This window comes from Eretmochelys imbricata, chromosome 10 (genome assembly GCF_965152235.1).
Source record: "Eretmochelys imbricata isolate rEreImb1 chromosome 10, rEreImb1.hap1, whole genome shotgun sequence".
NCBI classification, from domain to species: Eukaryota; Metazoa; Chordata; order Testudines; family Cheloniidae; genus Eretmochelys; species Eretmochelys imbricata.
In genome coordinates, this window is record NC_135581.1 from 77,176,404 (window position 1) to 77,188,432 (window position 12,029).

The window sequence follows — 12,029 nt, forward strand, 5'->3', positions numbered from 1 at the left end:
ACATAGCTACATTGCTCAGCAGTGTGAAAAATTGGTATGCCGGAGTGCTGACCTCCACCCCAGTGTAAATGCAGCTAGGTCAATGGAAGAATGCTTCTGGCTCCTGCCAGCTGGGGGGAGAGATGACCTACCGCACCTGGGAAACAAAACGTACCTCCTGGTCCTGTAGGAAGCATCTACGCTACAGTGCACAGCTACAGTGCTGTGGTGTAGATGTGGCCTTACGTTGAGCAACACCTTCCTTTGCAAACAGTCCCATTTGAAGCCAGTGGTATTACTTGCAGAGTAAGGGCTGGTCTACACTTAAACAACTGCAATAGCGCTGCTTCATAGGTATCTCCTTCACTGCTGACGGGAGGGGTTCTCCCACTGGCCTAGGTAATCCGTCTCCCTGAGAGGCAGTAACTCAGTTGGCAGGACAGTTCTCCTGTCGACCTTGTGCTGTCTACACTAGGTCAATTTAACAGTGTTGCTCAGGGGTGTGGATTTTTCACGCCCCTGCCATGAGTGATGTAGTGTTATAGATTTAATTTTCTAGGGTAGACCAGGCCTTAGTTGCTATTCAGTGAGAGTGAGGGTACTTTGGACTGAAAGCTCCTAAGGGTTGAAGCTGTCTTTTTTTTTTTTTTTTTTTTTTTTATTCTGTGTTTGTACAGCACCTAGCACCACAGGGTCCGGGTCCTGGTCCATAAGTAGGTGTTATGGTAATACAGATGATAAAGCAGCTAGTAGTGAAGTTGGGGTGTTCACTGGCTCACAAGCAACATGACCACATGTCCTATTTCTCCTGTTCTACCTGATCTGATGCATATGACTTTTCCCTCTTTCCCGCATGTCTGTGTGCTAACTATCTAAACAAGAGGAGACCCAAGATAGGGAGTGGAGCATGGGAGGCTGTTTTCAGCACGGTCCTGTAGCTTCCAGTACAACACAAACCATTTCCTCTGTCTTCACATAATCAGAACAGCTGCTTCTCTGGAGTCTGGCTTTTGGACAGGGTGCATTCCAGGCTGGCAGTGGGGAAATGTGTGCATTTTGGAACAAATGGCTCAAATCTCAAGGAGGGGAAGGAAAAGGAAAAAACCTTCAAAACCATTTAAAATATCAAAAACCAGTAAATCCTCCAGAAGTAGTTACCAAAGATACAGGGCTCAATCCTTAGCTTGTGTACACCATTGAAACTCTGCTTACACCATCTGGCCCAGCGTGTCTGAATCAGATTCTCCTCTTACTTACACCTATGTAACTCAGGAGTTACTCCATTTGTAGTCAAGTTATTCCTGATTTACACCAGGCTGAATGGTCTGGAATTTTTTTTTTTTTTTTTAAATCTGCAAAATATTTTTCCAGAAAAAAATCCCTGATGTCCCAAATCAAGGTGGTTCTTTTGGTCCTGCTGTGAGAATCTAGGAGCAGCTCCTCAGCTGGTGTAAATCAGGATAGCTCCACTCAAGTCCCGTGGAGCAATGCAGAGTGCCAGCAGCTGGAAACCTGGCCCATGGTCTAGACATTTTTAAAAAAACACAGTTGGGAGACTTTGGCTGAATGGCTCCTTAGGCCTGTGTCCACTGTCAGAGCCGCAGCAGGCAGATTCCATTGTTCTCTCCATTACCTTCTCCTGGGCAGGGAAGATGAATATAGAGAGAGCACGTCTTAGATGTATGTTTAATAACTTGCAATACTTAAAAGCCTTAGCTGTTGCTCTGGGCATGGCGCACCCAGAGGGGCGTCAAATAGGCATTCAAACAGTAAGGAGAAGGAGCACAATGTCAGGGCAAGGAAGCTACATAGAATATTTCTTCTTCTCCTTGTCCCCTCCCCCCCCCCCCCCCCATGTATGCTATTTTCCCTGCTGCAGAATATCCGTGTAGCTGATGGGCCACATAGTTGCTGGGCCCCAAACTCCTTTTCTATCTGCACAAAGGGTCTTGTTCCCTCTGCATCAAACGTCAAAATGTGTGGCAATAGCCCCAACAACTCACGCTGCATTGCTCCTCTGGGCTGGGTCATAGCATGCAGCTGGCGCAATGGGAGCAGGCCACAACACTACACTCTCTCCCTGAAGATGCCCAGGAGCTGGGAGGCTGCTTTCCTGGGGATGCCCTGGCCTTACATCCATTTGTGTCTCCCTGACCCATAGGAAGGATATGTATGGCCCATGCATATTTGTATATGAGCAGCCGAGTTACTGCATTAGCTTCCCCTTTGTAGGGCCGCAGGGGAACACATGTGTAACCCTTCTGTCAGCAACAAGGTCCAGGTTCAGTGTCTAGGGGTTCCTTTTCAACAATACACCACGAAACTGGCTCAAGCCCACACCCCTTGGGACAATAATACACCACCCCCTGGGCGCCTCTAAGAGGCAATACTTCCCTTCTCCCAAGCACAGAGTCTGAGTTTAGCAAAAAACTTTTAATAAAAGGAGGGAATTAACTCAGCATTAATTTGGGAAAACACCACCACTAGGGCTCATAAACACAAACCATGAGCAAAAGACCCACCCCCAAATAAGTTGGGCAGTGTCCTTTTCCCCTCTTAAGTCCAGCAACCCAAAAGTCCCTTTAATGTGCCCATCCTTCTCTGTACCCCACTCACAGTTGCCAGTGCAGCCCCAGACTTCAGAGGTTCATCTGCAGAGTTCATCTGCAGAGTTCATCTCCCACCTTGTGTGGAGGGGGGCAGGGGGAGAATCAGGAGGCACCTTACATGCTGCACTGTTCGGGCACTTGCTTGTTGCCCCCAAAGGCAGATTGCCACGCCTCTGTGGGGCTCTCCTCTGGCCCTCTCCACCAGCCACCCTGCTGGCCACTTGCTATGCCTCTCCACCAGCTGCCCCCTCACCAAGATGTCTTCAGCCCCCACCCCCCACACTTAACACAGCTGTCAGTGATTTCAGCTGTTAGTGGGACAGCCTCTTGCAACAGAGACACTATCACAAAGTAGGCCTAATATTTAGACCAAGGTATCAGCGATTTCAGCTCTGCAGCAATTGAGTCCGAATTAGCTCTTTTGTTATACCATGGAGAGAGGAAGGGTTACATGGTATCTGGGACCCTTAAACTGGGCCCATACCACCAGATACAAGTACCTCTCCCCACCCTCTCTCAATTCATTGAGCTTTGGGACCCATGTCCCCTGTCTAGCGAGTGCCGCTCAGTTGAGGGTGAGTCCCTCCATTGGGGTATGCCAGGTGCAGTTCTGCTGCCCTCAGATCACGCAGCAAGGATAGCAATCCTCTATTACTCCTGCCCCAATAACAAGGAGACTGGGGATCCAACACCAGCCACAAGTGATCATTTGAGCAAGCAGTCCCATCATGCTGAGCACCTAGGCAGGGTGGGTGTGTCCATCCAACCTATGTTGCAGCATACATGGCATCCAGCATGGGGGGTCTGAGCCAAGTGCTGATTTCACATGCAGATCCAGGGAATTCTGGTGCTTGGGGTTGAGTGACTGTAGAGGATAATACAGTAAGTCAGTCCAAACTGCAAATTTGCTACTTAATCCATCAATAAATGGTGCCTGGCAGACAATATTCAGTTGTGTTAAAACCCTAATAGACTGGGACAGATTACCACTGTCTGCCCATTCTGATGAGATATTGGTGGATTGGGTATCTAGTCTACTTGCACAATTACCTGCTACAGCCGGTGGAGGAAGAAAACCGTACAATGTTCTGCCACACATTGGTTAAGGGTATTTTACCTTACATTTCTAGCAAAGATCAAAATGGTCTGGAGAAGGGCCACAATGATGGCTAAAGGCCTGGATGGGGCATGCATGGGAGGAGAAACCACAAATAAGAAATATATTTTGCTTGGGAAGAAAATGTTGGCGGGACCTTGAGGGGGGCCCTACAAAATTCTGAGTGGCATCTTGAACTCCAGTTAGTCTGTGGTGTGCGTTTGTGGGTTGAATACCTTTGCTTGTAATAAATGAGCGAGACAACACCCGTAAAACAAATGAAAGTGAATATTCCTTTATGCAACCTAGAGTCACCCTGTGGAATTCAGTGGGCAGAAGCCACTGAGTCAGACATTGGTGCTGGATTTTAGGAGGCTGGATAATTTCAATAACGTGTAGTTGAGCAAAGCAAGATAATAAAAGAGTAATCAAATCTCGCACATCAGGTCATAAACATCTGCTTATGAAATAATATTGAAATACTGCAGGCATCAGGAAGGTAAGGCTTCTCCATGTAGACCCTTGCCCAACTAATCAGGTGTGCTAGGAGGGGTTGTTCGTTTTTTTTTTTTTTTTTCTTTTCTTCTGATGCTTCTACTATGGTTGTTGGGGGAGGGGTATACAATATTGTCTGTGTGTGTGTGTATATATATATTTCCTTTCCTCTGAATCAGGTATTGACCACTGCTTTCTGGTTTAGATGGATCAATAACAGCATTTGTCTTAGCAGATCAGGCATCTTTAATAGAGGGTAAAACCAAAATTCAAAACTGTAAATAATAAATAGCTCTTGTTTGATCAGAAGCATAATATATCAGAACATTTCGCAGTCTTTAATTTATTTCTCCTCACAATGCCCCTGGGAGGTAGGGCAGTACTAATATTGCCATTGGACAGATGGGGAAACTGAGGCATAGAGGCTAAGTGACTTGCCCAAGGTCACACGGGAAGTCTGGCAGCCCAGGGAACTGAACCTGAGTCTCCCAGGGGCTACATTACTGTCCTAACCATTGGATTATCCTTCCTCTCCTTGATAAAGTAGTGGTCAGAGTTAAGAGTCTTGCAAGCTTTAGTTGAAATGAAAAGCACCAGCAATCCTACCCTTGTATGTCGCTTTTGGAAACAGGTTGTTTTGTTTTTGTTTTTTTCCTCAATGTGTTTCATCATCTAACAGGCCTTTGCTTTACAAGAAGTTACAGCTGTATAAATATTCTTGTTTTTTTGTGATGCAGAGTGGTTGATTGACCTAGATTGGTCATGGCCAGAGACAGGTCAGCATGGGAAGCGCTCACAGATCCGTTCAGATTATTCACGTGTGGCAACCAGGCAAATAAACAATATGCAAACCACCTGCCAACTCTTGCAGGTGGCACCCTGCATCATCTGTGATCGCAGCCATTTCCCCAGGCAGTGCTTTGCGTTCTTGAAAGATTGTTTTCCATCCTCTACTTTACCCTACCCTATGTGTTACATGTGAGTGCAACACGTATACTTTAAAAGAAAAGGAGTCCTTGTGGCACCTTAGAGACTAACCAATTTATCTGAGCATAAGCTTTCGTGAGCTACAGCTCACTTCATTGCATGCATCCGATGAAGTGAGCTGTAGCTCACGAAAGCTCATGCTCAGATAAATTGGTTAGTCTCTAAGGTGCCACTAGTACTCCTTTTCTTTTTGCGAATAGAGACTAACACGGCTGCTCCTCTGAAACCTGTCATGTATACTTTATATTTGCTTTGTGTTTTTGTTGCAGAGGCAAATTTTGCATGCACTCAACAACACGTACATTATATTGTGTTCTTCCTCGTGTACCTGGCTTCCCAAATATCTCATTATTCCCCAGAGCTCTGATGTTTGTTTTTTGGGTAAATTCAGATTGGAAGCATGAGGTCAGAATTAATTATGGCGAACTGTCGCGGGTGGATAATCTAGCGGGGGTTATATGACTGCGTCTGCTTTGGGCTGGGTCTTGCATCCTGATGCCCGCATCTACTAAGGTCAAAACAGGACCCTTCTCTGACTAGAGGCCAAATTACTCATGAAAGTTTGTAGTGAGTGGGAAAGATTGACAGTCCAATACTGGATCATTTTGATGTGCACTTGCTATTAAAAACCATTTCCAAAAGGAACAGGCTGTAGTACTGCCCACCTGAGGGCTGTGGTATGCTTAGATCTTCACTGGTTTAACAAGGTTGGGGATGAACCGCGTCCTAGGGCTGTCTGGTCCTGCCAGTGTGGAAAGAGGATGACAGAGGACCAGAAATTGTTGCGACACTGTTATGGGTCTGTCTGCATTAGTACCACAGGGTGCGGTGGCAGGGGGTGATTTGAGGTAATGCAGACATACCTGAGCTAGTTTTAATCCAGCTATCTCGGGTGCCGTTAGCAGTGTAGCCATGGCAGTTCCCCGTGAGTGAGGACCAGGTTCCAGGTAGGCTTGCCCAGGCCATACTGAAATGCATTCTGCCACAGGTTCACTGCTTCCAGTACCTGAGCTGGCTAGACTACCGCTGGCTTGGGTATGGCTATGTGAGCTGCAATCACTTCCCATGACTGTGCTGTAGACCAATGGTTTCAACCAGAGGTACCGTACCCAAGGGGGGTACACAGAAGTCTTCCAGGAGGTGCATAAAAAGCACTAGTGAAGTCAGTACAAACTAAAATTTCATACAGACAATGACTTGCTTATACTGCTCTAAGAACAATATTTATATTCCAATGGATTTATTTTATGATTATGTGGTAAAAATGAGAACATCAGCAATGTTTCAGTAAAAGTGAGCTGTGACACTTGTATTTTTATGTCTAATTTTTGTAATCAAGTAGTTTTTAAGTGAGGTGAAACTTGGGGGTAAACAAGACAAATCCGACTCCTGAAAGGGGTACAGTAGTCGGGAAAGGTCGAGAGCCACTGGTGTAGACATACCCTTAGTCTCCAAAAGGCTTGTCTACATTTGAGTGTTAATTCACATTAAGGGAGGGGGTGATTTTTAAGTGCAATAGCTATTTTGGACTAAGTCCAGGTATAGACAAGCTCTGTTAATCATGCTTAGAAATGGTCATTTTCGTAATGTAGCTGAATCCTAAGTGAAATGCAAACCTCAATAGTACAATCTAACAATGTGCTGAAATTGTTTAACCATTGTCCGATAATATAGCTGCAATTGAATCAAGTCTTTGGAATTACAGTGACAACACAGAGCTGCTGTTCCATGACATGCCTTTTGTATCTGACAGATTGACCAAAAACAGTTTGATAAAATTTTGGAGCTGATAGAAAGCGGGAAGAAAGAAGGTGCCAAGCTGGAGTGTGGGGGTTTAGCCATCGGAGACAGAGGTCTGTTCATAAAACCCACCGTGTTTTCTGAGGTTACTGACAACATGCGAATTGCCAAAGAAGAGGTACAGTACTCATCGGCGGGTTTAGATTTCCGGTCACGTGTAGAAGCCACAGCCACAGTATTTTAACAGTGCTTTTCCTTCATTATTTTCAGTGAGAGTCCCACTAATCTGAAAATTTTTCAGCCACGATCTTAGTAGATGTCAAGCAAAATAAACTGCTGAAAATTGCAGAATTTATTAAGTTGACAGAGCATCCCAAAAAGCTGCGTGGGGCAGAAATGAATTTCTAACGTATCGGTAATAGGGGAATTTCCGAGGTTTATTTAAAAAATAATCTGCCAAATAACCAGAAGTGGCAATTTAATAAGAGGGGAGAGGGAAGGGGATATTGTCAAAGTTGTTAGAGCCAAAGTGTGATTGCCTGTTTTTCTTTTATCTGTTTGCATAGTACGTATAATTCCTGGGGGTTCCCCCCCCCAAAAAAACAAGTGCTTTCTTGCCCTTCTTTTTCAAAATAAGTGCCAGCAGCACAGTGCCAATGGGCATGCTACAGTAACGTATCTGTGTATGAACTTCAGTTGTAAGCGTTCAGGCCCCTATTCAGAAAAGCACCTCTAATCAGGAAAGCTTCCTAAGCCCCCATTAAAGTCATTGACACTTAATCACATGTTTAAATTTAAGCATATGCTTCAATGTGGTGCTGAATCAGGGTTTCATGTAGTTGCTATGAACGTTGTTACTGAAAACGAAACGATTTTTAATGGAAGGGCATTGACAGTATTTTTCTGACTTGCAAATTCAGCAAATTGCAATAATTCAGGCATATATTTACTAGTTACAGAAATTCCTCACCTGTCTGCTCCCTCTCCATGATCAGAAAATTCTTGGACCATCTAAATCCACAGTTACATATTATACGGTAGGGTACCATGTGCTGTTTTGTGCCCCCTACTGGATGGAATGAGAACTGCTCAACTATGCATGCCAGGGTTTATGCTGCCCAAAGTTAGGAGATGTTCCCCTTTAGCTCCAGGGATATGCCCCCTGTGCTTTTGGGCATGGTGATCTAAGTTCTAACCCCACTGTTGCTATAAAGCCATGAGTACTTGTAGTGCCTCCGAGTGAAACCCTGACGTTGGAACTCATGGACAAGTTAGAATATCCCAGGAACCTACAAAGAGAAACTTGGTGAGCCCAATAATTGCAGATGTAAACGCTATTCTTCTCTTGCTGTTATCCTTGTTTGTGCTGGCTCAGTCATCCTAGTGTCAAAATACTGGGAAAACCAGACTTGTTAGTCAGAAGCTCTGGTTTTCAGTATTGAATAGCAAGCAAGCTGAAACAAGCGGCATGTGATTAGACCCTGAGGTGTCCCTTTGAAACAGTATTAACTAATGTATTTCCATTGGGAAATGGAATGGGAATAAAGTGGCTGCCAAGGTCCTGTTGACACTGGTGTCTGATAGTTTAGCCTAGACCTTTTTATGGGGACACTTACTGTGTACTCCTGGGAAAGCAAGTGTTGTCTTGATGTGTCAGATCTGCCATGCAGTCTCTGAGGAACCTGGAAAAATCTCAGTCAGCCTGGGCGTGAGTGTCCTAAAAATAGAGAAGAATAAGAGCTGAACACACAATCCCATGACGAACCTCTCTCAAATGAGTTACCTCCAGATCCCAAACTCATGATTCATGGGGCTTCTCCAATTTCTTTCGTTTGCAGTTTTGCTGCAAATATGTCCTTTTACTCTGTCTGCTAGTAAGACTCCATTAAGAACACAGACCTTAAAAAGGCAGGAATTTGCAACAACTTGTTTGGAGTCCATCTTTTTGTGAAACAATTGATTTAAGCTCTTGCAGGGGATGTCCCTGTGGAAAGCTACATGTGGGAGCATGTCTCCATTTCATCAGTGGAGTATCAGCCTGCATAGCATATGATCATCAGCACATAGAAGTCTCCTGGCATTGCTTCTGTATTGTACTTCGTGAGAAACTTCAGCCCACTTGTGCTCAGAACAGTAGGCTTGTACTATTTTGTGGCTGCAGATTGCCCTTATGAATATACGAGCCAGGTTATGCACCTGCAGAGCGAGTGCATGCAGAAGTGGTGGGCAGCCACTTGTGTGTGCAAAATCAGTGGCTTGTATCAACAAAGCTATAGAAAACCAGAGGCTGTAGAAAACCTGGGTGAAAATGTATGTAAATGTTGCACATTTCAACTACAGCAAGTGCCTGTTGAGCCCATAGAAAGTTAGAGTTCTGAATGGAGAAAGAATGAACCATTTTAAACGTATCCAGAACTTTCTCTTGCCCATTTTAACCAGATAATTTTTGCTCATGTAGATTACAAGATTCCATAATGCGAAGGAAAATCTTTAATCTTCTGAGGTTTGCATCATACAGATTTAAAACCTTAAAACACCAGAACTGAAGACATCCATACAACATTTCTAAGTTTTAATTTTCAGAACACTCCCTGATCTTTGCAGAGTAATGCCGGTTTAATTGCTTACAGATTTTTGGACCAGTGCAGTCGATAATGAAGTTCAAAAGTATAGAAGAGGTCATAAAAAGAGCAAATAACACTGAATATGGACTCACAGCAGCAGTGTTCACAAAGAATCTGGACAGAGCTCTGACATTAGCTTCTGCGCTGGAATCTGGAACAGTCTGGTAAATGTGTTTCTGCCTATGGGATTGCGATACACCGAGGTAGTTTACAATGTGTCTGAGCCCTGCTGACCAGTAGCACTGACCCTGAGCTCCCTTCCTCTTGAAATTTTGTCCTAAGAAGCAATAGCTATTGCTCAAAATGAGATAGTGAGAGTGAAATGTATTTTAGAGAAACCAAACTGTGTTAGTTCCCACACATTTTAAATGTACTCTCTCCTATGGAAAATCCCAACAGCATATGCTGCCTTATCGATGAACATGGTTATGCCTTCTGAGAAGCTTTATTATGTAATTATTGTATAAGGTCTCAGACAAGGTAACAAATCGGTTTGAACAGTAGATGGCACCATGTTACCGGTTAACGAGGCAAGTGAGCATTTTGTGTACAAAGCTCCTGATTTAATATTAGGACAGTTTAAAGAACTGGGCTGAAATCCTGGCCTCGCTGTAGTCAATGGCAGTTTTGCTCTGGTGCCTGATAGTATGGTTTTTAAAAAATCTTTTCTATTTAGAAACAATACTTTGTATTTATCCAAGATTTTCAGCCTCTGCCTCGGTAAGGATATTTACTGGAGAATGGGGTCTTTGGTTTTGAAGAAGACCTTCACCACACTTCTTCATGTGATGCTAAAGTCCTGTCTGTTGCAACAGACCAAATCCTGCTCACCTTGCTCAGGTGCTGTAGTCAAGGGATCAGGATTTGAATCCTTGTAATCACACCACAGCTAGTGTCCTATAGAAGTAGGACCTTGGTGGAGCTAGTGTGACATTCGCTCACCAGTGGGTTACACTAGCAATTTCTACTCTCACCACATCACAGATGTGTCTAATACAATTGTATTCCTACGCCCATCGCTACAGGTTGAGCCGGCATGCACTCTGGACAGTAGCAAAGCTGTTGCAGCTGAGGCGGGCATGTCTAGACAAGGAACCAGGTTATATTTTTTAAAAAGTGTGTTTTTAAACGAGGCTTGGAAACTAGCATAGATACAGTTTAAAACCTTTACATACGTGTTCGCTGGTCCTGGCTGGAAAATGGACAAAAAGGACCAATCTTGGTCGAGAATGATGGTTTCTCAAATATTCTGTTTCCTGCTATGAAAAAATCAAACTCTGTGGCTGAAATGACTAAAATGTAGTGAATAAAACACCTAGTGAAGTATATAAAAGGGAAGAGATACACGTTTGTCAGGCAACTCATGGCTATTAATAAACATGAATATATTTCCCCCATCTTCCAAGTGTTTTAATCTGATAAATTATGTTTGATCATAGGATCAACTGCTACAATGCCCTTTATGCACAAGCTCCTTTTGGTGGTTTTAAGATGTCAGGAAATGGCAGAGAACTGTAAGTTTGTTTTGGTTTTTTGGTTTTTAACTCAGTTTTGTTATCTCTTTTCTATCTAGAAATTTAAATGCAATATTGTAAGTGTGATGACTTAGTAAGGATTTCACCAAGCTTGCCTTAAACTGTTGGGGTTGGATTGCCCTTACACCTCTATGTTGTGATTTATACCAGTGAAACTTATCACAGAGTTCGAGAGCAGAAGGGACCACCAAATCAGTCTGACCGCCTGTATATCATAGGCCACCAACCCCCCACATTAAACCCAGCAACCGAAAAAAATGAGACCAAAGTATTACAGCCCACCGGAGACTAGACTGTTATGTGCCCGAGGCCCCTACAATGGCAGGGAAATAATGGAGTGAGAGCAAGAGGGTGTAAAAACTTCCATTGTGATTTGTTCATGTGAATAGTGCCCTTAGAATCCCCCTCGCCCAGAGTGCAAGTCATCCACAGCACTCAGTGCTCTCTGTCCTAAAACCGCTTTTCAAAACTCAGTTAACTAGCTCCTACTCTTGCTTTAACGATAAAGGATATTTCCTTGCCAGGTAAACATCAGACCAAGGCTGTCATGTGATGAATTCCCCTTGCTTCACCTGCTGATAGAGGTTAGGGCTTGGGAAGGTGTTTGGGGATGGGTTCCTGTGGTTATACAGAGAGCCTGCCAGAGAAAAATGAATTCTGCTTCCCCCATTCCAAGGCTTTTCAGTTACTGAAGGGCTGCTAGCTTTTTCTCAGTACCTCTGGAAATCAGGTCTGTCTCAGGTTGGTCACCCCAACATTCTAGCACCCAACTTAGCGTCCACCCTTGAAAATTTTGGCCCAACGTCCCATGAGAATCAGTGGCAGGACTGGGAACAGAACTCACATTTCCAGAGGCGCATTCATCGCTGCATAGGCATAGGAGAAGCAGCTTGCAATTACCCTGTTCAGGGGCTTCCTAAGGACTTGCTTTGTCCTAACCACAGAGCTCCTTCCTAGGTGTTAA

The 12,029-nt window shown here is 44.2% G+C and overlaps 1 protein-coding gene across 1 annotated transcript in view; it reads left to right on the plus strand.

Annotated features, from left to right (window-relative positions):
* The window catches only part of ALDH1A3 (aldehyde dehydrogenase 1 family member A3), a 48,075-nt gene that overhangs the window by 34,426 nt on the left and 1,620 nt on the right, over positions 1–12,029 (plus strand). The window contains exons 10-12 of the mRNA XM_077828000.1: positions 6,920–7,084; positions 9,537–9,694; positions 10,970–11,044. Of these exons, the coding sequence (XP_077684126.1) occupies positions 6,920–7,084; positions 9,537–9,694; positions 10,970–11,044 (398 nt within the window). The remainder of the gene's footprint in view (positions 1–6,919; positions 7,085–9,536; positions 9,695–10,969; positions 11,045–12,029) is intronic.